Source organism: Ceratotherium simum, chromosome 33, assembly GCF_057802395.1.
Source record: "Ceratotherium simum simum isolate JZ-2026a chromosome 33, ASM5780239v1, whole genome shotgun sequence".
Lineage (NCBI taxonomy): Eukaryota > Metazoa > Chordata > Mammalia > Perissodactyla > Rhinocerotidae > Ceratotherium > Ceratotherium simum.
This window is the reverse complement of record NC_141932.1, coordinates 10,864,010-10,891,087: the sequence shown is the minus strand read 5'-3', so window position 1 is coordinate 10,891,087 and position 27,078 is coordinate 10,864,010. Positions and strand designations below refer to the sequence as shown.

At 49.5% G+C, this 27,078-nt stretch overlaps 1 protein-coding gene and 1 pseudogene across 1 annotated transcript; both read left to right on the top strand.

Moving 5' to 3' along the window:
• The first annotated feature begins 1,990 nt into the window (after window positions 1-1,990).
• Window positions 1,991-14,876, top strand: LOC147912799 (myeloid cell surface antigen CD33-like; annotated as a pseudogene).
• Window positions 14,877-15,892: 1,016 nt separating this feature from the next.
• LOC101407673 (sialic acid-binding Ig-like lectin 14) lies at window positions 15,893-22,162 on the top strand. The gene is given in 7 exon segments (XM_087421907.1): window positions 15,893-15,929; window positions 15,997-16,377; window positions 16,597-16,875; window positions 17,102-17,149; window positions 21,497-21,754; window positions 21,857-21,992; window positions 22,120-22,162. Coding segments are annotated over 7 exon segments (1,182 nt in total).
• Window positions 22,163-27,078: the final 4,916 nt, after the last annotated feature.

The following is a 27,078-nucleotide window of genomic DNA, read 5'->3' as shown; positions in this document are numbered from 1 at the left end:
ATTATAGACAGGAGTGTGAGTTAAAACCCTTCTGGACAACAATTTGCAATTTCTACTAAAGTTAAACATGTGCTTACTCTTTGACCTAACAATTCCACACCTTGTGTGTACTCATGAGGATGAAAATTTGTCCATGAAAAGACTTACTCCTTAACATTTATTGCCAAATATCTCAAATATCTGTCAAGAGGTGACTAAATAAAGATTACAATATACCCACATAATGGAATACTGCTTAGTAATCAGACACTATGAACTACAGAAACACGCAACTGGGATCCATTTTGAAAACAGTATACTGAGTGAGAGAATCTAGACACAAATGAGTATACTTCTCGGGAATTCCCCAACAGAAAAAATTAATTCAAAGATAGAGAGTATCAGTGGTTACCTGAGGTGGAGGTGGGAGTGATGAGTTGAAAAAAGATTTGGGAAAACGTTTTGGGGTGGTGGAAACAATCTATCTCTTAATTGTGGAGGTGGTAACTGGGCTGTATATGTTGGTAAAAATTCATATAAATGTAACTTTCAACTGGGTACATTTTATTTTATGTAAATTATAAGATTCATTAAAGAAAAGCAATGAGAATTCACTGAAACTTCCAGTCCATGAACATGGTATAACATTCTTGACTGTGAAGCCAGTTGTATTGGGATTTCCACTGTGTGACACATTCTCACTTTTTAAATAACCTAGAACTAGTATTATTTTACTTATCTGAGACTCAATTCCTCACATTTCAAATAAGGGTGTAAAATATCTCTCTGTCTGTAAAGTTGAAGGAACAGTTATCTTGATACTACTGTACTTGAAAGATTTTGCTAATTGATGGTGGCAAATGCTGCTGTGTCAGAGGTGTCAAGGATTTGCCAGACGCATACAATGCAGAGTGAGATGCAAAACTACATGAGCTGAAACTAAAATTTCAATTGTAGCTGTAGATTCCACTCACATTTTCTGGAAATATTATACCTTGTGAGCCACATGTAACTGTGAGAAGAAGATGTCTTCCATGACAGGAAATGCTAATCTGTATGATGAGGATCTAAAAAAATTCACTCCAGACCACCCAGGCAGCATTCAGGGAAAAGTTTCCTCTGCACTGGGTCCTAGAACATGTGTTCCCCTTTTGTTTTACAGGAAGATTCTGCACGGTTTTTCTTTTGAAGATCCCATTGTAACTTCACGAATCAGCATACAAGTAAAAAGAAAAAAATATCCTATACTCATTTTTTATAAAATATCCCTTATGCTATCGGGATACACAGCAAACTCACCAGTGACTGCAGCTCTAAAGTCCGACAGTACTGAGTGTTTGGGCACGAAGTGATGCCACTGGGTGGGGAGCATCTCACGGGCATGGACCAGGTCTGTCGACTCCCGTCTGTCTCCAGCCTCCTCAAACCGTAGATGCTCACTAAGTGTTTGGAGAATGAATTAGCAAATGAATGAACGTCTGCTACCTTCATGTCACCTAGGAACCCCTTCTTTCCTCTGCCCCAAACACTCTTGCAGACCCTCAAGAACGCTACACCTAGCAGGACCTACCATCTGAGGTCTAGATGAGGCTGTGACCCTCCGTAGGCCAGCAGGAGCTGACCAGCTCCCCAGTGTAGACACCAGGGCTCAGAAAAGCACCCAGATGGGTGGCCCTTAGAGATTCACTGTGTCTCACACCTCAGATGTCCTCAGAGGTTCTGGTCTAGGCTCTGGTGCTGGAGGGAAGCCCCGAGATGGGGGGCAGGACACGGGGTCTCCACCTTCTCTGCTCCCCTCTGGGCAGGTCTCGGGGTATCTGGGCACTGGAAAGTCTGCCCAGTCTGTGCAGAGGGGGGATGAGAGCCTGTTTGCAGTTCCTCTTCTACAAATGTCCGAGGTCTCGTGCTCTTCCCCAGCTTCCTGTAGGTCTCCCAGTTGTGCCGCCTCCCACTTGCCTTCTCCTTCTCCTGTCAGACACAGGACTGACACCCAGAACCCTCTATCTCAGAGATGCTGCTGCTGCTACTGACTCTGCTGTGGGCAGGTGAGTGGGTCAAGGGGAGAAGGGGTGGGCAGGATAAGGGCTGCAGCTGACCCTCCTTTCCCCTAAGGGTCCTTAGCTAAGGATGGGAGATTCTGGCTGCTAGGGCAGGAGTCTGTGATGGTGGAGGAGGGCCTGTGCATCTCCAGTCCCTGCACCTTCTCCTATCCCTGGGACTCCAGGTCTGACTCTGCCCCAACTCACAGCTACTGGTTCTGGGAAGGGGCAAATCCACACCAGGATGCTCCTGTGGCCGCAAACAACCCAGATCTTAAAGTACAGGAGACTCAGAGATGATTCCACTTCCTTGGAGACCCCGGGACCTACAACTGCTCCCTGGACATAAGAGACGCCAGAAGAGTGACAATGAAAGATACTTTTTTTTTGCATGGAGAGAGGAAAGGAAAAACGCAATTACAAATCTAACCTTCTCTCTGTGCGTGTGACAGGTAAGAAGCGGGATCCAGGAATCACCACAGGAGAAGGACATGAGGGTCTCAGGGCAGGGCTGAGATGGGACCTCTCTTCTGGGAAGGGTTGCGGCACAGTGTCTTCAAGACTTAGAGGAGGAGCTGGACCAAAGCCTGAGTCTTCACTCATGGCCACACCTCGGACTCTCCCTCCTTATCCCTATGTCTCCCCATCTCCTCACCAGCCCTGACCTACACACCCGACATCCTCATTCCGGGGACCCTGGAGTCTGGCTACCCCAGGAACCGGACCTGCTCTGTGCCCTGGGCCTGTGAGCAGGGCACACTCCCCATCATCTTCTGGACATCAGATGGCCTCACCTCCCTGGGCCTCAGGACCCGCCTCTGCTCAGTGCTCACCCTCACCTCACGGCCCCAGAACCTTGGCATCAACCTCACCTGTCAGGTGAAGTTCTCTGAAGCTGGTGCGAACTTAGAAAGGACCATCCAGCCCAACATCACCTGTGAGTGTTGGGCCAGGACGCTTTGGTCCCTGAGAGTGTGGGGGGTAGGAGGACCAGACTGCGGAAGCTTGGTGCTTTTGTCCCGGTGGTCTGGCTGAGTAGCGGACCTAAAAGGACACAAGATCTGTACCTACACCATTTATTTGGCTCCTGGGGGTGGAGTGAATGCCTACACATATCACCTGACCCTCTCCACTGAAGGGGGAAACCCCCTCGTCTCAGCCTAGGTGCTCCAGAGAACCCAGCAATAGGTGTCTGCCTAGAGGATGACACAAGTAGGAAGGAGTCTCCACCCAGAGGTATTGACTGGGGTAGGGTCTCTTCCAGGTCAGGTCAGAGCTGGACTTTCTGAGCTCAGATGGTGGGGCTGAGGTGGGGGGCAGGGGTTAGACACGAGAAGCCCCTGTCAAGCCTCCTCCCCCAACGTCCTCCAACATCCATCTTGCCCACATGACCCACAACTTACTCCCTGCCTATCCTAAATGTGCTCTATATCTTCCTCTAGTCACTGAAGGCCTTGGGGAAATTTCTTTGTGGACTTTATTTTTTACAGCAGTTTAAGATTCACAGCAAAATTGAGAGGAAGTTGGAGAGATTCCCCATTTACCTGTTACACTTACCCACACATGCACAGCCTCCCCACTATCAACATCGCCCACCAGAGAGGACATTTGTTACAACCCATGAATCTATATTGACATGTCATTGTCACCCAAAGTCCGTAGTTGACATTAGGGTTCACTCTTGGTCTTGTACATTGTATGTGCAGCAACAGTGGACAAATATGTAATGATGTGTATCCATCATTATAGTATCACAGAGTAGTTTCGTTGTCCCGAAAATATCTTTTGGCTCTTTTTTGACTGTCAATCTCCATCCTCACCCTGACCTCTCTCTGGAGCCTAGCTCCCCCCACTGCTCTGTTCTCGTGGGTAATGGCATCTGGTACCCTCACTGGACAGTGAATCCCATTGTGGCTTTCTCAGTGATGCCCATCAAACTGCTGACAGCTGATGCCCAGAGACACATCTCTCACCCTAGATATCGGGTTCCCAGGATGCGTGGCCAGGCAGGGCCAGGAGAGCTGTCTAGGTCTGACATGAAGGTCTGAAACTCTCAGGTTCCACCCCCTTCTGGAGGCATGAAAGACCACCTTTGACCCTCATGGTCAAAGGTCATGACCTCAGGGTCAGTGGAGGACAGGAGAGGAGATTCAGGCACCCTCCCCAGAAGGAAGGAAAGACAAAGCTATTCAGCATCCCATAGGGCTCTCTGGATTGTGTTTCTCTTTCTCTCCGGAATGCCCACAGAGCCCAGAGCCTCACTCTCCTGCTGTGGGTAGGTTTTGGATTTGTTGCAGAGAGACCCTGGATGGAGAAGACCCTGAGTCCTGGAAGGGATGGAGTTTGTTGGACAGGAGTGCTGGTGCTGGATAGGAGGTGTCACATGGACCATGCCATTCTGGAGAAGGGTGAGGTCCTATGATGGGTGGAAGGACCCAGAGGCTGAACCCTGGATAAGAGGGGAAGGGTGTCCTTCTCTATATGCTGAAGAGGAGAAGACACGTGCCTGTTCATCAAGATTGGAGTTCACCCCAAGTGTCTCTTGTCTGCCGGGGAACCAGGGACCAGGGCAGGAGTGACTCAGCGGGCCATCAGGGGAGCTGGTGTCACTGCACTGCTCGCTCTCTGTGTCTGCCTCATCTTCTTCACGTGAGCTGGGTTGGGAGTGGGCCAAGAGTTGGAGAAGAGGGACCTGAAGGGGTTGTGAGAGGCTGGAGCAAGGGTGGAGTTATGGTGGTGGTGAGAATCCAGCTGGTAGCCCCTGAGCCAGCAGGAGTGTGTTCCCAGCCCTGCTTCTAGGCATCCTGGAGGGTGAGTACCTTGTTACAGAGTCTTGTTATGAAGCCTCCCAGGATCACGCCATCCTCGACCTGCCTTAGTCACTCACTCCAGATCCAAAAGAGTGACCCTGTGTCAGAGATCCTGGTGTCTCCCATCAGAGTGAAGACCTACAGGAAGAAAGCAGCCAGGACAGCAGTGGGCATGGATGACATCCACTCTGCCATCGGACCAGCTTCCTGGGTGAGTGATGTGGGCGTCCTGGCATGCAGTCTGCCCACCACATCTCCCCAGGGTGGCCCACAGTCCCAGGGTAACAATGATGAATCTGGTGTCAGAAGGTAGGTTCTAGGTACATTTGGAAGGTGGAGCCAACAGGATTTGTTAATGGAGTGATAGAGTACATGTGAAGCCTGATCAAAGATAGCTCACTGCCTCTACGTCATAGGTGTCACAGATGTCAAAGTGGACTCCATAGATGTCAACAGAAGTTATAGATATCCATAGATGTTACAGATGTCATCGATGTCAATAGATGTGATAGATGTCCATAGATAGAAAAGATGACTCCATAGATGTCATAGATTTCATAAATGTTAATAGAAGTCACAGACGTACATATACACCAAAGATAGCTCCTTAGATGTCTATGGTTAGCCACAGATAGCCATAGATGTCCATAAATGTCTATAGATACCAAAGAGGACTCCAATGTGGTTGCCTTGAGCAACTTAAAGAATTGAATTGCCAATTCCTGAAATTTCCAATTCTGCAGGAGGAGTATATTTTCAAGAGGGCACCAAACTTTATTTTGGTTACTGTAAGTTTGAGGTACCTCTGAGACATCCAAGTGAAGATGACAAGTAGTTGGCAAAGTTTGGAGGTCCAGAGAGGGGTCCGGGGGGCGACATAGAGATTTGGTGTCCTCCACATCAAGGTCTGATGGTGGATGAAACGACAAAGAAGAAAAGAGGACCACAGAGAGAGCCCTGGGACCCTCCAGCATTTAGAGTCAGGGAGATAAGGTGGAAACAGCAAGAAGACCACTGAGGAAGAATAAATGACCAGGAGAGTGTAGGGTTGGGTCCTGGTGGCCAAGGGGAGCTGGAGCTTCAGAGGACAGAGGACTCATTTGTTTCATATGCTAATAAGTTCAATAGAATAGGGTCTGAGAAATGACCATTTAAATTTAGCTAAGTAGTATCACATCTGATCTTGACAAAAACAGATCTGGTAGCCTGGTGGAGGCAGATATCCTGATTGGAGTGATGTCAAGACAGAATGGGAGGAGAGGAAGTGGAAAGACTCTTGAGAAATGTTGCAGTAAATCTAGATCTGAGAAATTAGTCTGCAGCAGAAAATGGTTGTAGTCCTAAATCCCTTGGAACTTCCTGGGTGAGAGCACTGATTTTGTTTTAATGAGGTGACTCTTGGTGGGCTCTTGGATGGGGATTTTAATCACTGACTCCTTTCTCCAGAGATAAGAGAGGGGCTGGCAATGCAGTCAATAATTGATCATGCCTATGTGGGGAAGCCTCCATGAAAATCCCAAAAGCATGGGGTTCAGGGAGCTTCCAAGTTGGTGAACACGTGGAGGTGCTGGTAGTGTAGTGCACTCAGAGAGAACGTGGGAGCTCCTTGCCCCTTTCCACCTACCTTCCCCTATGCATCTCTTCCATCTGGATGTTCATCTGTATCCTTTATCATTCCCTTTTATAATAAGCTGGTACACAGTAGGTAAACTGTTTTCCTGATTTCTCTGAGCCACTCTAGCAAATTAATTAAACCCAAGGAGTTGGGCATGGGAACCTCCAATTTGTAGTCAGTTGGTCAGAAGGACACGTGACAACCTTGACTTGAGATGGGCATTTCAAGGATGGGCGACTATTGTGGGACTGAACCCTTAACCTGTGGATTCCTATGCTCTCTCCAAGTAAAGAGTGTCAGAATTGAGTTCAATTGTAGGACACGCACCTGGTGTCACAGAGAATTGCTTGTTGTGGGGAAAAATACCCCCACCCATCTGGTGTTAGAAGAGTTGTGAGTGTGATAGTAGTGTGAGAGTAAAGGAGACACACACAGGAGGAGAAGTAGATTTTAATAGCACTTTCCTGTAATCCAGTGCCCGGCACATAGGAGACCTCAGAGAGACCATGATCAGTAGCTGTGTGACCTTGGAAAGTACCTAACCTCTTTGAGATTGAGCTTCTTTCTCTGTAAAATAATAGTATTTTCCACATAGGTCTATGTGAGTCTTCGGTAGTATTGGAAAGCAACCAATAAGTGCTATATTTGTTGGATAATTGAATAAATGGGAACTTAAGAAAAGTTTGATAAAAGCATGAACTAATGTTGCATCAGAATCAATTCACTTCATGGACCCTCTCTGCCTTCTCCCTCCCCCCCACCGCTGTTCTTCTCTGACCCCCTTCTTTGCCCTCCATGCAGAAGCACCAGAAGGAATCCAAATTAGTCAGCCTGCTGACCCCACAAGCTCTGCAGGGAATGCCTCAGCCTTGGAGATGGAGAAAGACATGCATTAAGCCTCCCTCAGCCTTGACAGGGTGAAGCCTCAGGAGGGCACCTACAGGACCCAGGGAAGAACCAACCAGTGCATCAGTCTCAGCTGGAGTGTCCATATCCTCTACAGGAAAGGGGACCCAGAGGTTGATTCTTGGAGACTTAACATTACCATAGGCAATGGGTGTATAAACTATTGTACATGAGCTTCTTGCGATACTGGAAATATATTCAGCTTTGCAATCAGAGAGATGTGGGATCAAATCCATGCTCTTTTATTTATTAAGAGTATGACATCAAGCAAGCCACCTTGCCATTTCATGTCTCGCTTTCCTGCTCTGTGAAATGGGTGTAAGAAGTCCTACCTCACAGGGTTGCTGTGAGGATTGAATAAAAGTACATGTGGAAAATACCCAGCAGAAGTCCTGGTACAATGTGAGAGTTGGTGTATCCTGGTTCCTTCTCCCTTGAACAGAAAGGCCTTAGTGGCATTTCATCCAGAGGCTGGGTGTGCTCTGTCCCAGACACCACATCAGCAACATGTCAGTTCACTCTTTACTCAAACCCCTCTTGTGGACCTCTGCGTTGACTTGGCCTCCAGCATCATCTCTCTCCACTCCAGAATCTCTCCTTTCCATCCTGCCTGCCTCCTCCTAGTCCTGCTCTAGGAAAAATCAGACATTAATGTTTAGAAATTTCCTAAAACTTGGAGCTGATCATACTCAAAATACTTCTGTATCTCCTCAACCAAAAAGAATAATTTACAAGCTTCTCAATCTGACATTCTAAGTCAGGGATCAGGAAACTTTTTTTGTAAAGGGACAAATATCAAATATTTTAGGCTTTGCAAGCTGTATGGTCTCTGTTGCAACTATTCAACTCCATGTTTATAGCACAAAAGCAGCCATAGACAATGCAAAAATGAATTAATGTGGCTGTGTTCCAACAAAATTTTATTTACAAAAGCAGGCAGCCCATGGGTTGTGGTTTTCTTACCTCTATTCTGGGTTGCTCTTCATCTCACCCTGTCTACTTCTCCATCACCATATCCTAACCCATCAATCCCTCAAGTCATTCTCTAAGTGCCCCAATTCTGATGCAGTCCTCACTGTCTTTGTGCATCCACGTCCCTCTTCCAGAAAGGCCCATCACCGTGTTCTTATCTGGCTAACACCATCTTATCCTTCAAAATGAGCTCAGAAATGTGTCTGGATTGAGAAGGCAGAGGGAAGCAGGAGCTCATAATCTTCCTTCTAAAAAACATAATATTTTAATTTTAATAAATATCAGTTTAAACCAAAATAGTCCAAACATGGCCAACAGCACCAAACCCATGACAGAGATAAAGCATTATGTCATAAGTTCATAAAGTGATTCTTAAATCAAAAAATGGAAGATTCTGGTGTGCTTTAAAAAGTACTGATACCTAACCCCCCCTTCCCCTGCCTTACGTCCAAGGAGAGATGAGTCAGACTTCTGCTTATGATAATGTCAGGGTGGGTCATACGGGTCAACCCGTTTGTTGAAAACATTAAAAACTGACGGTTAGACTTACAATTCAGACAATATGGCATCAACCCATTGTTCCCTTCTTCTCTCCTCTATTCACAGCTATAAACCATGTAAATGGTGCAAGAGACAACCAAAGGAAAATTCTGGAAGGTGGTAAGAAGGTGAGCTGGTTTAGGACCCCAGGACTGGAGGAACAATACAGAGCAGGGCATCTCGGTCCCCCACCCAACAGAGTGAGGACACTCAGACTCACCATTTCCCAAATCATGACTGAGAAACAGAAGGCAGCCAGGAAGACTCATCTCTCTCCTGGATGGAAGGGGAGCCCCTCTGACCATATCAGGTGAGTCCAACACCACCTGCAAGGGGGATGGAGTAGAAATAAGTGTGCAGGAGGAACTTACCTTCCCCGTCAGGCCTGAGACTCTCCTCTCCTGCCCTGAGGCACTGGGGCAGGTGGACAGATGGGAGGAAGGGACCCAGGCATAGTGTCTGATATCCCTTCACATTTGACAAATTTTCTCCTTTGTCAAATGTGAAGACTAGACTCCTCACTTTCAGAGTTTTTGTTTTGTTTTGGTAAGGCTGCTATGAAGCACGCTATTTAAAGGAGCGATACAGAGGCCAGTAAACAGAGAACCTTAGTAAGAGCATCCCCTTGCCCTGGCGCTCAGACAGGTGGGGTAAAAAGACATTGTCCCCAGGAGGAGCAATGCCTGAGAGTGAACAGGGGAGGCGGAAGAAGGAACAGAGAGAAACCAGCACCAACCCCCCCCACCCCCACACCGACTGTCTGCTCCTCCCCTGGCTCCATCCATCCCCATCTCTTTGCCCTCCTGGCCTCAAACTGGGACCCTAAGCCTCAGTTCAGGCCCTTCTGCTGAGCTGAGAGGTACCTGAGCTCCAATCATGACACTGTTTCAGCATCACAGACAACACCAGCTCCCCTGCCTGAGTCTCCCCAGGGGCCAGAGTGCCTCCTGGTGGATGGAGCCTTCTGGGGGTCCAATCATTTTACCAGCCCCCAGTGCAGAATGGGAGGAGCCTGGGGAAGTGTCTGGTGACATCCTGTGTCAGTAATGCTGGTCAGGGTTGTCCGGGACCTTCCAGGGTGTTCCATCATCCTCAGACTTTTGTTCTTAGTCCCCTCAGGTGTTAAAGGGGTTCCATGTTGTCCTGTGGTGAGAATGGTTTATCCAGGAGTGTCCCCAGTAGTTAAATGGAATAACAAAGCCAGTCTCGGGGCATCACTGACAAGAAAGCATTAATCACTCAAAGAAGGGGTCCTTAGGGTATTTTACAGCTATTGCAAGCCCTTGGGAGAAATAAACATTACGTTTAATTCTGGACCTGTCCCCGACCCACCCTGAGCCCCGCCCATCCCTGCAGGATGGCTTTCTGTCTTTCTCTATGTGAGCTGATTTTCACTCTTTCACCCTGAGACAGGTTTTTCCTCTTTCTTTGTTTTCTCACATTTCCCTCGGAGCCTTCTGGTCTCTCACTAGGTGGTCTCAACCACTCCAGGGCTCCCACCCCAGCTCTGCCCAGACACTTCCTGCAGTTACTCACCCAGGCTGCCCTGAGCCCCAGACTCATGAAGCAGCAGGAAGTCTGGGTCCTGATAGGTCTGGAAACAGGATCTTCACCCCCTCCCCACATTCCCCTAAGTGTGCCCCTCTGTGGGTCCTCACCCTGCTCAGGAGTGCCCACTGGAGCTGGCTTCCTCCTCCCCTAGGGCCTCTCCAGGATCTACCACATCAGACAATCAGAGTCCTCCCAAGGTAACCCCTTATCTGAGTCCCCCAGACACCAGAACATTGTTCACCAGCTGGTCACCCCCAGAGCCAGCATTCTACAGGACTCTGAACTCACTCCTGTTTTTCCTGGCGGGTTTGGGGGGCCTCTAGAAAATGAAGGATGAGAAAAACTTGGGCTTCTTTCCCCCTCCAGACTGGGAAAGGTCTTGGAGATGGGAGCCCGAAAAATAGGGCCAGACATGAGAACACCAGGATCAGTGTCTCCCAGACTTGTCTCCCCACCCCCAACCCACCTCTGCACAGTAGGCAAGCACCTTGCTGAGTTGGCCCTGCCCCTACACAGAAAAACAAACAAACAAACTTGTTCATATCTCACTTCTAGGCTCCCAAACTGTTCCCTATAGTTGCGAATGAGCAGATATGGGGAGAGGAAAGACATATATATAATTTTCTTTACAAAATTAAAGCAATACTTTATGCAAGATTTTGCTACTTGTGTATTTACCTGTATGTAGATTTGGGAAGGCTGTCATTTGGCACATATCCATCATCTACTATGTAATTTGTCATCACTGTGTGCAAAGCAAGTCTACAGCGTTTGAGAGACATACATTCTTGCCTGCAAGGACCCACTTTCTATAGTTGGATCTTAAATACACAGTTAAGGAGACTCATGTTCTCACCTGCTCTCTGCCCACCTCCAATCTGTTCCCCACAGAGAAGCCAGAGTGGATTCTAAAAACCCAATGGTGTCCCTTTTCTGCTTCTAACCCTCCAGGGGCTCCCAATTGCCCAAATGGAAATGACCAAAATCCTTTAAGATGAGCCCAAGGTGTTATATCACCTGTCTTATTTGGCCCAGGGGGCTCTGTTTTTAATACCTAGAACACACCACAAACCAAAAAGCCAACACATGGACAGAGGGACACACAAGTTTGTTCATTTATGCTGTCAAAGGATAACTTTTTTAAAAGGTACTCTCATGACTGTCATGTAGATATAAAGTGAACATGTGTTAAAGATTTTTTATTGTGGAAAAAAACACATAACATGAGATCTACCCTCTTCAGCAATTATTAAGTGTACAGTAGTGTTAACCATAGGCACTGTGTTATGCAGCAGATCTCTAGAACTGTTTCCCCTTCCGTGACTGAAATTTGTACCCATTGAACAGGAAACCCCATTCTATTTAACTCACTCATGGGAGAACCAGGCAGAAATGGAAGAAGTGCATATTTATGTGGAGTAAAGTGATGTTGACATGAATTAATGAATGTATGTGAAACTGGCTTGGTGGGGGGATTCAAGTGACCCCCAGTGGACAGAATGTGAATATCTCTGGACATGAACTATTTGCATTGCTATGAATTATCTGCAAATTATAGCACTGTAAAATAGTTCAAAGGCAGTGAAATGCTAGAATCAGATAACTCGGGAGGGGTGTGCTCTAAAGAATGTACAGTTTTCCATGGGAGACAGCCAGTCATCTCATTTTGCTTCTTCTAAATCGCCTTACAATTCTTAAAGCAAATATTTGTTGACCTCCTAATACATGCCAAGCATTTTTCTAGGCAGAGTGGATTCAGCAGTAAACGGAAGGGATACAAGATCCTTTGTGAAGCTTACATTTCAATAGCGGGAGAGACAGGCAAAGAATAATTAAGTAGATTATATATATTATATTGACTAGTGATGAGAGGATTGGAGAAAAAAGAAACAGGAAAGATATATAGGGAACAGGGGATGGACTATACTCTTCGGTATGTTGTCCATAGACGTTATCATTGAGAAACTGACATTAGAGTATGCGCACATATACACACACACAATAGGGACTTACACAGACACAGACACAGTTCAGACACGCACACACAGATACCATAGACACACATATAGACCCACACACAGACACATACACACTTCAAATATACATACAGATACACACATCTCAGACACACACAGAAACCACAAACACAGACACACACACATATACACAGACCAAAGAAACAGACACACACACCACATACACAAACATAGAGACCAAAGACACAAACACACACACATATATGCAGGCACACACATCACAGATATACAAACACCACAGACACACTCACAGACTGGGAAAGTGCATGTTTATATGGAGTAAAGGAATGTTGTAAAGACTGTGGCTCCCTGGGAAGACTGGGTCCCTGGTTCTCAGGCCAACTAGACCCAATGTCCCAGCAGGAGAGAAAGGTCAGAGATGCCCTGTGACTCTGGGCCACTTTCTGCAGTTTGGGTGACCTTCTCATTCTCAGAATCCTCCTCCCTCCTCACTGACATCACCATCCACCTGTCCCTTCTGCCCATGGTCCAGCAGACCCTGCGGCCTCACCACCCTGGTTGCTGACCCATGCCTAGAGCAGCAGTTGTTTCCACACTCAGAGTGACCACCAGGGAATGGACAGGAAGGTGGGATCGTCTCTCATCCTTTGGAAAGGCTGAGACATGAAGCTGGGACAGGTGAGAAGGGAAGTGGACTCACCTCAGAGGAGCGGGGAGCAACTAAGCCGGGTCAAAGAAGAGTGGGCTCTGGGGTCACAGCCAGTGTGGGAGGCCCAGGTGCTAAGTGGCTTCTGTCCCTGGAGCTCCCCCTTGGTCCTGCTGTGAGGATCCCATGGGGGTGTGAGTGGAGTTCGTGGGGCATGCTGGGAGCCCTCAGAGGTGTCTGGAAAGTTCTTCATCCTAGCTCCGATGGGACATCCTTTTTGATACTCCACCTCCTGCCCAAACCCTAGCCTCCCGGAGGAAGCTCCTGAGATGTCTTCCTAGAAACTTGTATGTTGATGAAGGGACCTGGGCAGGAGGGAACCAGGGTCCCCTGCATGTGACATCAAGGAGCAATGTTAGCTGCAGAGCTCATCAGGTGGCTCAGTTACCACACCCTTCCCCAGAAGAGGAGGAGGAGCAGGAGATGTGTTGGAGGAGATCAGACTCAGATTTCCTTGGACCCTGGAGCTGAGAGGCTGAAGAGCTGACTGGGGAAAAGGCACTGGCCGGGGGCTGCAGGTGGAGCTGCAGGGGCTCCCTGTCTGCTCACACCCGCGTCCTTGGCTCTGGGCCTGCTCTCTGGAGGATGAACTTACCTCCCAGACCTTCCACTTCCCAGTGCACCTGTCCCATCCTCCAGGCACATCTTCACTCCCTTCTGGGGCTCCCATGGCCTCGTCGTCCCTGCTGGGTCAGCCCTGACCACACCAGGCTGTGAGTGTGTCTCTGCTCCCCACTCCTGGCCCTGGCTGCTGCTCCTCCAGGGTCAGCCGCACCTCAGCCCTGTCCCCCAGGACACTACACTCAACAGATGGGTGACAGGTGCCCAGGGTGCAGGAGCAGTGACAGGCTCAGCCAGCAGAGGGACCAGCCCCAGCAGAGGACCACAGACCCTGTCTTGTCCTGGGGAGAGGAGGGGAAGTGTGGCCGGGGTGAAGTAAGTGCCCTACAGAGTTCAGAGCTGGTGCACAGAGGAGCAGCAGAGGTTTCCTCTGGTTACCAAACCTTTCCCTTCCCTTTTCTCCTTCCATCCCCAGAGCGGCCCCATCCTGCAGACTAGCCACTGGACACAGTGGCCTGTGTCCACTGTGGGCCAGACGAGGCTTTTTCAGAGCACTTTACTTGCATGAACACGTTTATCTTTTTGGTGACACAATGTATTAGTTTGCTCAGGATGACATAACAAGATACCACCTACTGGGTGACTTAAATCACAGAAATTCACTTTCTCACAATTCTGGAGGCTGGAAGAAGGAGATCAATGTGTTGGCAGGACTGGTTCCTTCTGTGGCCTCTCTCGTTGGCTTGCAGATGGCTGCCTTCCCCTCCCCCATCTTCACTTGATCTTCCCTCTGTGCATATCTGTGTCCTGATGTCCTCTTCTTATAAGGACACCAGTCCTATTAGATTAGTGCCCACCTTAATGACTTCAGTTAATTTAATTACCTCTTTGAAACTCCTATATCCAAAGACAGTCACATTTGGAGATACTGGGGATTAGGGCTTCAACATATGAGTTTTGGGGGTGACACAGTTCAGCCTATAACACCCCATGAGCATAGGCATCTGACTATCCACGGAGTGGTTAAGCACCTTCCCAAGGTGGCACAGTGAGCATTAGGGAGCCAGACTTGAGCCTGGGGCCATCTGGCTGCAGAGCCCGAGCCCTGACCCCTCACTGGAGGCCTCAGGTGAGGAAGCTCCAGGCAGTGCTGACCACCAGGAGCTTCTTGCTGATGGCGGGACTCAGAATGACCACTGAGGAATGGGCAGGGCCAGGCCCTTGACCTGCAGAACTGCCCCCTTCTGTCTTCGTATTGGATTCTCCCACAGACGAGGGCTGAGAATTGGGATCCCTCTAGGCGACAGATGAGGAAACTGAGGCTTGGAGGGGAGAAGGGCCAGACACCCGACTCCAAAGTCAGGGCTTCCTCCCAACATCACACTATGCTGCCATCTTGCTCCAAATGCTCAGCTCTCAGGCCTGGCCTGTGCAGTCAGCACCAGGGATGCCTGGAGCAGGGGCTGTGAGCAGGTCAGGAAGTCCCAGGACCACCCATGGAGGTTACGTCCTCTGACCTCCTCAGAATCCTGATCCCGTCCACTCTGCCATTTCTACCTGCGAGCTCTCCTTCTGGCTGCACAGAGCAATCGGGTTCCTACAAGCCCCTGCCTGTGCTTCCACCATCACACACTGTCCCATCAGGAGCTGGAAGGGCCTGGGGTTTCTCTGCCTCCTCAGGTGTTAGAGCAGTTCTCAAGGACACAGAAAAAGTCTCTCCCACTGTCCCCTGTAACTCCACTCTCCTAGAAGGAGTAGATGCTCAAGATGCCGTTGACATGTTCATTCACTCATTAATCACCTCCTCCCTCTCCCAGGAGTGGGGGGCCCTTCCTCATCTTTCTCAGATCAAAGTTCCCCCACCAGCCCCTCCTGAGTCCACACCTGGTGCAACTGACCTTTTGGGGCATCTAGAAGCTCTGATTGGCCAGGCAGTGCCTACTTTCCTGACGTGAACAATGATGCAAGAGGGACAGGCCACAGACAGGGAACCAGGAGCAGTGAGTCGGGTCCTCCTTGTTGTTGTGTGACCCTCATTGGGACCCCATCTGGAAAGTAGAAGTGGTTATTCTCCAATGACCACGCCAACTCCAACAGCCTGTGTGTGTCAAGTTCCTCTTCTGTGGTCAGGCACCTGTTTGACCTCAGGCTGGGCTTCCTGCTGGGGCTTCCTCTCAGTCCTGTGACCCCAAGGCCCTGTGGCTCTGACCCCAAAGATGCTGCTGCTGCTTCTGCTGTCCCTGCCGTGGGCAGGTGAGTGTATCCATGAGAAAGGGGGTGGGCAGGGAGGGGACTGTGGCTGACCCTCGTTTCCCTACAGGGTCCCAGGCTCAGGATGGGAGATTCTGGCTGCAAGTGAAATCCGTGACAGTGCAGGAGGGCCTGTGCGTCCGAGTGCCCTGCAATGTCTCCTACCCTCCATTTGGATACTCTCACTCTGACCCAGCTCATGGCTACTGGTTCCGACAATGGGGATATCAATGGCAGGGTACACGCGTGGCCACAAACAACCCAGATGGTGAAGTGCAGGGGGAGACCCAGGGCCAATTCCACCTCCTTGGAGACCCCCGGGTCTATGATTGCTCCCTGGACATCACAGACACCAGGAGGAGGGACTCTGGGACATATGTCTTTAGAGTAGAGAGAGGGTTTTATGTGAAATATGATTACAGAGAGAACTCGCTCTCTATGCGTGTGACAGGTAAAGAATGGGGTCAAGGAGAGGACACATGGATGGGTTCAGAGGGCCGGGAGGGGATTCTCTGCTTCTCATACTGGGAGTGACCAAGGGTGATCCAGGAGGACAGGACACTGAGGACAGCTGAGGAGTATATGGCTGGCCTGAGGCGGAGGTTGCTCTTAGGGTTACGCTTGGGGTCCCCATATCCAGGGCCTGGGTCTCTGTCTCTCTCCTCCTCAGCTCTGACACAGACACCTGACATCCACATCCAGGGGACCCTAGAATCTGGCCACCCCAAGAACATTACTGGTGCAGTGCCATGGGCTTTTGAGAGGGGGACGCCCCCCACCTTCTCCTGAATCGGGGCCACCATCACCTCCCGGGGACCCAAGTTCCCCCACTCCTCAGTGCTCACCCTCACCCCACGGCCCCAGGACCATGGCACCAACCTCACCTGTCGAGTGACCTTCCCCGGAGCTGGCGTGAGCTCGGAGAGGATCATCCGGCTCAACGTGTCCTGTGAGTGCCAGGCCAGGATGGCCGGATCCCTGAGGGCAGTGGGTGTGGGGGAAGGGAAGGGGGTCCTGGCCTGGGGTACTGGGTGCTGGGTCCTGCGAGCTGTTTCTGGGAGGAAGGAAAGAGGACACCCAACTCCACCCCCTCTTATTTCTAAAGTTTCTGGGGAGAAGGGCCAACATCCACCTTCCTGCCACTGAAAAGGGAACAATTATATCTGTCTGTCCAGATGCGCCCCAGAACCTGACCATCAGCGTGTTCCAGAAAGAAGGCACAGGTAGGACGCAGCCTCTCCTCTCCCAGAGGTGTGGTGGAAGGGGGGTCTGTCTCCTCCCTTCAGAGCAGAGCTGGGGTTCAGAACTCAGAAGGGAGAAAGGCTCAGGCCAGGTGTGGGGACAGTAGATGTGGGAAGTCCCCCACTGGATCATCAGCTTACAAGCTAGCCTTGCCCCACAGCTGAACCTGCCATCAAGGAGTATGAAGGGCCTCTTCCATGTCCAGCGGATGTGCTGTCTCCACACCAGGGACACATCCTTGTCCCAAATCCTGTCCCGTTCTCCTTAGGATCTGGACCCTGCCTACTCCTCCAGCCTCCTTGGATCATTTTAATGTTAGTGTTTAAAGTAGTAAACATAAAACGTGCCTTAGTCTGCTTGGGCTGCCATAACAAAATACCACAGACTGCGGGGCTTAAACAACAGGAATTTATTTCTTGCAGTTCTGGAGGCTGGAAGTCCAAGATCAAGATGCCATCGACTCAGTTCCTCATGAGGGCTCTCTTCCTGGCTTGTAGATGGCCACCTTCTGGCTGTGTCCTCACAAGGCTGAGAAAGAGCCAGCCCTCTGGTTTCTCTTCTTATAAGAGCACCAATGTCATCACTCTCATGACCTCATCTAAGCGTAACCACCTCCCAACAGCTCATCCAGATACCTCCAAATACCACCACACTGGGGGTTAGGGCTTCAACACATGAATTGGGGGAAACTCAATTTAGTCCCTAGCCAAATTTAATTAGAATAAAATAGTATTCAGCATCTTGTATACCTCCCTCTTGGTTATCTTCCCAAGTATAACCTATGGATATACATTTAAAAACACACACACATGTACACATCATACTATACACACTGCTCTATATCTTTATTATTATTTTTAATTATCTTTTCACATGCAGTAATTTTTGATTTACATAGTACAGAGAGTTTCCATAATCCATCATTCATCTTCCCTCATCATTAAAATCTTACATCACCTCGGCACATTTGTCACAACTAAGGAGGTGACATTGGTACATTTCTATGAACTAAACTTGTCTTTTTCTCCAACTTAGTCTATCTTAGAGATCCTTCTGTATCACTACATAGGAAACCTTCTTCATTTTTACTGATGACTCCGTGGTTTTCCAACTGGAAGTATATTGTACTATAAAGTAATTAATTGGTCCCCCATTGTTGGAAAACGACGCTGTTTCCAGTCTTCTCCTCAGACAAATAATACTGCACTGAAGAACTTGTGAGAACATTTCCCACATGTGTGCGTGTGTCTGTCAGATAATTTCCTAGAGAAGAAGGTCCTGGATCAAAGGGTATGTTTGTAATTTCTACAGATGTGGCCAAATCCCACTGCATGGAGGTGGTTCTGTTTATACTCCCACCTGCAACGCATCTCCTTCCGTGTTGAACATGTTCATCCTTGCTGATCCTAAGTGAATTCACTGTCATGTTAAGTTGCAGTATCATTTTGTGACTAGGTTGAGTATCTTTCATTATGTTTAAGAGTTGTTTGTTTTTCTTTGTGGATTTTTTCTTGATGGTTTGAAGAAGCTCTTTTCATATTAAGGACATCAGCTGTGTGTTAGTTGAAAGGATTGATTTCCAGTCTATTGATGGCCTTTTGACTTAGCATATGGTGATTTTTCCAGGCAAAAACATGCATTTTTCTTTTGAGTTCATTTAGTGGTGTACTGGTGTTGGATCTCACTGGTTGGCAAGAGCCAATTGTGTCCATCTTTTCCCAATCTGGGTTCAGTGACTTCAAATTGGGTGCTTGATGTTGGCCAAGATGGGAGTTGCCAAGGATATTGGCAAATACCACAAATCAGGGCTTTTTTTTTTTTCCCCCAATGAGCTGGTCATTAAACATTTACTAGTAAACCAATGGCTGAGTAAATCAATATTTTCTTTGATGCCTCTGACTTTCCCCACTCTGCTGTAGTGTTTTATATCTTCCATAATTTCTTCCAGTAGCCTCCCATGTAAACACTCACAAACATGCCCATTCACTCAAACTTTACAGAACTATTTGTTTTTCCCTGAGCATGGAGGGTCATTTCACACCTCAGCTATAGTTGCACCTCTTTTACTTTCCTCACATAATGTTATTCCATTGGCACTACCCTCTAGCCAGCTCCCACCCATTCTCGTGCTCTGATTAAGCCTCTCCTCCTCCGAGAAGCCCTCCCTGTCCTGACAGTCTCAATGCACTCCTGTCCTCAGGGCTCCCTCAGCCCGATTTGTCCCCATCACAAAACATGTCCTATCGCTCTGTGAGTACCTGCTTTTGGATGTCTCGCCCACAAGACTGTGAGCTCTCAGACACAGCTAAATTAGACTGGTCTCAGTGAACCTTTTTTGAAAGAAAAAAAGGCAAGGCTCATAGAAGCAAAACTAGGACCTACGTTGGCACCGATGGCCAAGAAGGGAGGCATGCGGACAAAGGTTGTTCAGGAGAATGCACAATGGCCTCTTGGGAAGGCTGCAGTGCCTGCTCCTAGCCCTGTCCCCTTGAGGCTGAGCCCAGACAATATGAGCCCATCAGGCAGTGGAAGACAAGAAACAGATCTACATGATGCAAGGAAGAGAGAGAGAGAGCCCCTAATGAGGGCCTGGGCTCAGCTTTCTCTGTCTTGCCAGGACCTGAAGCTCTGGGCAACAGCTCGTCTCTTCCAGTCCAGCAGGGCCAGTCCCTGCGCCTGGTCTGTGTTGCCGACAGCAACCCTCCTGCCATCATGAGCTGGACCCGGGGAAGCCTGCCTGTGACCCCCTCCTCACCCTCAAACCCTGGGGTCCTGGAGCTGCCCTGGGTGGAGCTGGGGCACCATGGGAAATATGTCTGCTGAGCTCAGCATTTGTTGGGCTCCCTGGAAGCCTCTCTGAGCATCTTTGTGACCAGTGAGCGGGACACACCTGGGGAAGGACGCCTGAGTACTCTAGAGGAGAGAGGCTCCTCTGCTCCCCCTCCTCTCTCCCCACAGACCCCACAGTTGTTCAGTCCCTCCTGCCCCTGGAAGGGTGAGGCAGGGTCTGAGTGGGATACTGGGGACTGTTCTTAGAGACATGGCTGGGGTCGAGATGGAGAGAACACCCAGACCCCATCACATGTGTCATGACCACCCCACCCTAATTCAGGAGGCCACTTATTTATTTCTGTTCCAGATGCTCCACAGAACCTGACCGTCCATGTCTTCCAGGGAAACAGCACAGGTGGGAGAGGCCTGGGTGGAAGTGGGGTCTCAAAGGTCATATCAGGGGACTACAGGGAGGTTGGACAGAATGCAGCCTTGTCATTATCCATCCCCTCTCTAGTCCCCCTCAGCCCTCCCCCTTCCTGTCCGCTGGGAGGACTCTCTAGGGTCACTGTGAATTCTTAATTGTCCCTTCACTGTCACTTCTGGTTGCTTCCTCTCTCCTGACCTCCTCTCTCCCCTCACTGTCCCATGACATCCTATCCCAGATTCCCTTCCTCTTCTCTGACTGTGCCATCCCCATCTCCCACAAGGAGACTGAGTCCCTACAGCTTGACACCTGCTTCTGACCACCTTCTGCATGACTCTGCAGCTCAGCTCGTCCACCCTGGTGCTTCCAATCCGACCTCTGCCCTGAAGACCCTCACAAACCCCTGTCGTGTCCAGAGGGTCCTGAGTGTCCTCCCCTCCCCCTTACCAGGCCCCTCCCTCCCGAGTCTCCTGAGTCAATTCCTGGAAGTCACTTCAGACATCTCTGTGTGCCACCCAACACTCCCCATGACTCAGTGAGTTTTGCAGACTCAACTTCCTGAAAATGTCTCAGATCCCTGTCTTCCTCCATCCCCATGGCCGCAGCCCCTCCTCAGGCCTCCATCCTCACTTTCTCCTGGACATGAGTGAGACCTGGACAGGACCAGCCTCCTCTCTGGACTACCAGCCTCCAGTCCCCACCCTTCACCTGCCCAAATTTGGTCCCCAAAGGGGACTCTACATACCCACACCTGACCCTCTTCCTTCCCTGCTCAGAACCCTCCCAGGGCCCCTGTGACCCTCAGGGGAGAGGCTGAGGGCATCAACTTGAAGGCTCCAGGTGGTCAGACTATGTGTGTGAACACCCTGCATGGCTCACACATCACATCCACCTCCTGGGATGTTGTCTTCCGTGTGTAGACACAGCCAACCTATCCTCAGATGTCTTTCCCCCATCCTGGATCATCCAGTTGCCTCTCCTTCCACCTCTCACCTCATGATCTTCAGGGATGTCAGCACTTGCTTGTGCTGCTATCTCAGAGACACTATTTTCCGTTCCTGTGTCTGTGGGAGGACAGAGTGAGAGAGGGCCTCTCAGCCCTGTCCTATGGCTCTCTTTGTCTCCCTAGTCCCAGAGGTCCTGGGCAATGCCACATCCCTGCCCGTCCAGGACGGCCAGTCCCTGCGCTTGATCTGTGACACTGATGGCAACTACCCTGCCAGGCTGAGCTGGTCCCAGGGAAGCCTGACCCTGTGCCCCTCCCAGGCCTTGGATCCTGGGGTCCTGGAGCTGCCCCGGGTGGTCTTAGGGGATGGAGGAGAATTCACCTGCAGAGCTCAGGACCCTTGGGGCTCCTACCATGTCTCCGTGAACCTAGTTGTGCAGGGTGAGTACAACAGAACACCTGCGTTCTAGGTGGGGTAGTGACAGGCTCAGGTGTGGACTTTAGGAAACTCACCCCTCCATCCTTCTCCTCTTCCTCCCCCAGCTTTCTCTTGTTCCTGGCCCCACATCTCTGGGCAGCAGGGGGGCTCCTGGCCTCTAGTCCTCACCCTGCTCAGGGGGTCCCTAATGCGGGCTGCCTTTCTTCTCACCTACAGCCTCACCTGGATCTACTACACCAGGTGAGAAGCCCTTCTCAAGATGTCCTACATTTGGAGACACCTTGGATGGCTTCACCCATCTTGTCCTCTCCAGAACACACCCTCTACAGGACCGATCTCTCATTTCAGAACTGTGTTTCCCCCACAGGGTCAGAGTCTCCCAAGGGGATAGGGCTGAAAGGTGTGACTGAGCCCCTTCCTCCCGGTGGTGCTGAGGTCTGGGCTCCAGATCTCTGACAGGTGGATGAGGGTCCATCAGACCACTGTGTCTGAGACCCTCCCTGGCACAGCTCTATGGAGCTAGGAAGTGCTGCATGAGGTGGCCCTGCCTCCTCTCCAGAAATGACCCTTCACCTCTGGCGTCCAGGACTCTCCCTGATGGTTCTACACGAATGGTTGGAGGACATGTGAGGAGATAGATATTTTCTGTTATTAATTTGAGTTACAGTTCATGTAATATGTTGCTTCTGCATGCTTAACTTAATGTGGTTTTGGTAAGCACATAATTCAACCCCCTATTATATTGTTATAAACCCCATAATATATTATTTTTTTAGAACAGTACATTTTAAAGAGAGTTTTTAAGTAGAAAAATAAACTCTTGTATATTGATCCACATATTAACCATTTCAATGGCTCTTCATTCCTTTGTACACATTCCAGTGTCTGTATTGTATCATTTTCCTCCTGCCTGAAGATCTTTTCGTATATTTCTTATAGCGCAGGTGCACTGGGGATGAATTCCCTCTGCTGTTGTTGGTCAGAGAAATGTTCGTTTACATTAATTTTGGAAAGATATGTTTATTGGGTCAGGAATTCTAGGTTAACATTTTTCCCGTTTCAGTTCTTCAAATTCTTTGACCTGCATAGTTTCTTATAAGAATTCTGCTGTAATTTTCATCTCCGTTTTTAGTTTGTCTTTTGCTTCGCTGGTTTGAATATTTTCTCTTTTTCCCTAGGTTTAAATGATTTGATTACTGTATGCCTTGGTGTGGGAGGGGAGTGTGTGTGCGTGTGTGTGTGTGTGTGTGTTCCCACAGCTCCTCCCAGGCCCTCTGTTCCCCCTTAGTGAACAAGTCCACCCGCGGGGCCGACTCAGCTGCCATCTCTCCCACCTTCTTCCCACCCAGCCCAGCACGTTTGCCCTGCTCTGGGCAAGGGCACCTCGCCCTGTTAGTTCCTAGAGTCAGGGCTCTGAGAATCACTCCAGACACCTCCCGCCCTCACTCTCTACACCTCCCTTCAAATTTCACTTGCTGGAAGTGTCTGAAATTGCTTCTTTCCTCCATCACCAAGGCTGCTGTCTCCACACAGACTTGAGTCTCCATCCTGAATAATCCCAACAGTTTCTTCTCTGGCCTCTTGTCCTCCATTCTCTCCCTTCCAGCTTTTCCCTCCACTGGCCTCAGGGGAATCATGTTGATATCTATAAGACCCTGTCATTTTCCTGCTCAAAAACCTTCCACAGCTCCCAGTTGCCCTCAAATAAAGCACAAGTTTGTCTGTCTTCCCCCACTGCTTGAAATAGTTGAGAGTCAGGACTGATTCAAATCTGTATTTTTTTATGTTAGTTTGTGAATGAAAGAATGAACGAATGGAAGGATGAAGTGAGTGAAGGTGTGTGTTAGTTGCCTTGCCTTGTCTGGACTCTATTCTGCCTCTGGCGCCCATATGTGCTGTCCTGAGACCCACCTCTAGCAGGCCACCTCCAGGACGATCTCGAGGCCTTGACTTTCTGGTGGCTGGCCAGGTAGGACCTGCTTCTCCAGGACAAATGATTGTGCATGAGCCCAGAAGGCAGGACCTTGGGGCTCTCATCATTCTTTCCTGCCTCCCTTGGGTAGCCCCTTGCCTTCTGTGACATTATAATTTATATCTGATCTTTGTCTACAATTCCTGGCTCACAGCTCCAAAAACTCTGGGAATTTCTAGTTCATGTTAATGAAGGTGACTTTTGGACCCCACAACCAGTGTGGGCTAGTTGCCAGGAGAACCAGCCATATGATCAGAGGATCGGGACTCTCGGTCCCACCCTCTGATTTCCAGGGAGGGGAAGGGGCTTGAGGTCAAATCAGTCACCAATGGCCAATGACTCAGTCAATCATGACTACGTAATGAAGCCTCCATAGAAACCCAAAAGAACAGCTCGCAGTCTTTTTCAGAGAGCTTCAGTGTTGGTGAACACAAGGAGGTTCTGGCAGGGTGACACACCCAGAGAGGGCATGGAGGCTCTGTGACCCTCCCCTCACATCTTGTCTTACACGTCTCTGCCCTCTGGATACTCACCTGCATCCCTGATCACATCCTTTAATAAACTGGTAAGCATAAGTAAGTGTTTCCCTGAGTTCTGTGAGCAATTCTAGAAAATTAATCAAATGAAAGGAGGGGTCGTGGGAACCTCTCGTTTGTAGCCGGTTGATCAGAAGCACAGGTAACACCCTGGATTTGCAGCTGGAGTCTGAACTGGAGGGTGGTCTTGTGGGATGGAGCCCTTTACCCTTGGAATCTGATTCTACCCCCTGGTAGGTAGTGTCAAAATTGAGTTGAACTTTTGGAGACACTGCTGGTGTCTGAGACCTGCTTGTTGCTGTGGGGAAACCTCCACACTCACACATTGAAATTGGGCCCAGGAACCCCTTTGCATCTGGATATAAATGTCTGGAGATCAGAAGAAGGGTCCGGACTGGAGATGTTAAAATGAATAGCCAGTGTAAGGTGATGAAAACAGATGAGGTGAAAAATAGAGAAGATGGTGAGAGAATGGGGATTCTTCAATAAATTAAAAATAGAATTAAAATATGACCCAGCAATTCTACTTCTGGGTATTTATCCAAAAGAATTGAAAGCAGAGGCTCAAAGAGATATTTGCACACCCATGCTCACAGCAGCATATGCACAATAGCTTGAAGGGGGAAGCAACCCAAGTGTCCCTCAACAGATGGATGGATAAACACAGTGTGGTGTACACCTACCATAGAATATTATTTAGCCTTAAAAAGGAAAGGATTCTGACACGTCCTACCACGTGGATTAAGCTTGAGGACATTACGGTAAGTGAAATAAACCAGTCACAAAAAAGGCAAATACTATATGATTGCAATAAAATGAAGAAGCTAAAGGAGACAAATTCCTAGAGGTAGAAAAGGAGATAGTGGTTGCTAGGGGTTGGGACGTGGAGGGAAATGGGAAGATTTTGTTTAATGGGGATAGAGTTTCAAGTTGTGCAACTTGAAAAGAGGTTTTTTTAAAGACTAAATTTAAAAATAAATAAAAATTCTTATTTTAGAAAAGATCAAATATGCTACCAGGACACACAACAAACTCACCGGTGACTGCAGCTCTAGAGCCCAACAGTACTGAGTGTTTGGGGAGGACGTGACTCCACTGGGTAGGGAGCATCTCATGGGCATGGACCAGGTCGGTCTTCTCCCTTCTTGTCTCCAGCCTCACCAACACAGAGATGCTCACTAAGTGTTTGGAGAGTGAATAAATGAATGAATGAATGAATGGCTGCTGCCCTCACCTTCCCTAAGATCCCTTCTTTTCCTCCACCCCCGACCCTCACACAGACCCTGAAGAGTCCTCCACCTGGCAGGGCCAACCACCTGGGCTCTAGATTAGGCTGTGACCATCCGGGGTCAGGCAGGAGCTGACCAGCTCCCTGGTGAGGACAACGGGGCTCAGAAACACATCAGACGGGAGGCCCTTAGAGACTCACCTAGTCGCACTCCGCTAATGTCCTCAGAGGTCCTACATCAGGCTCCCGTGCTGGAGAGGAACCCTGAGATGGGGGCAGGGCATGGGGTCTGTTCCTGGTCTGCTCCCCTCTGGGTGGGTCGGGGTCTCTGGGCTGTGAGGTGTCTTCCCGCTCTGTGCAGAGGGGGACGAGCTCCAGCCTGCAGTTCCTCTTCTGTGAAAGGTCAAGGTCACAGGCTCCTCCTCAGCTCACTGACCACCCCACAGTCTCCCCTACCTCCCTGCTGGGAGAGGCTGATCAGATGGTATCAAGGGAATCTAGATGATCCTCTGCAGCCCAGGGATGCTGCTGCCGCTGCAGCCACAACTGTGAGGGCAACAGGTCTGAGGAAGAGATTTCCAGGTGGGGCTGCAATTAGAGACTTTGTTTCCTGCAGTGGACCCTGGGGGACAGTGCAGGTACAGTCTGTAACCTTCAGCCAATGACCGCGAAAGAGGGCCTGCTTGTGCTTCCTATCCCGTTCTCCAATCCAACCCATGAGTATTCTGGACTGTCTTTAGCCCACTTGACGCCAGCTTTCAGATCCTGGAGGAGCCAACAGACACCACAATCCCCCTCTGGCCACAGACACTACCAAAAGCGGAAGAGAGAATCTGGGGCTGACTCAACCTCCCCGGGGACCCAGGGCCCACAGTGGCTCTCTGAACATCAGATGTTCCAGGATGTGGGAAAGTGGGAAGACTTTAGGATACAGAAATATTATGTGAACTATGACTCAATATATGGCACTGTCTCTGAAGGTGACAAGTAGCCAAGGGTCCCCAGGAGAGAACCCCAGAGACAAGAACACACCTGCTCCTTATCTGGAGGGTGGGGGAGGTGATCAGGACCGTGGTGCTGAGAGAGGGGTGGCTGATGTGGAGGATACCCCCAGGATCACATTCTGGGGTCTGAGTCTTTTTCTTCTCTCCAGCTTGTACCAGATATCTCAAATCTACCCCCCTTTCACCTGAAGTGCAACCATCTTGGGGTGTAAACAGCACTACGTCAGCAGCTTGTGACAATGAAGAGAGAGAGAAGAGAGAAGACAATGCTTCTCTCCCCCTGGGCCCAAAGCTCCCGCCCCTTTCCTAAGTCCTCACCTATGTGTTAGGGTCAAGGTCATGAAATCAACCCTACACGCCAGGTGACCTTCCTAGGAGGTGGTAGTTCTGTGGATAGAACCATCAGAGGAGTTCAGCCCATAGCTAAAGAATTATATGTATTTTTCAATCCCCTTCATAGGCAAATAGAAAGGCTTTCCCTGGCTGTCGTCATGGGAAGCTGCCCTCCCTGCCATCATGGGAAGCCGCCCTCCCTGCGCTCTTGACTCTCTGGGAGCTGGCCGGGTGGGACCTGCTTCTCCAGTAC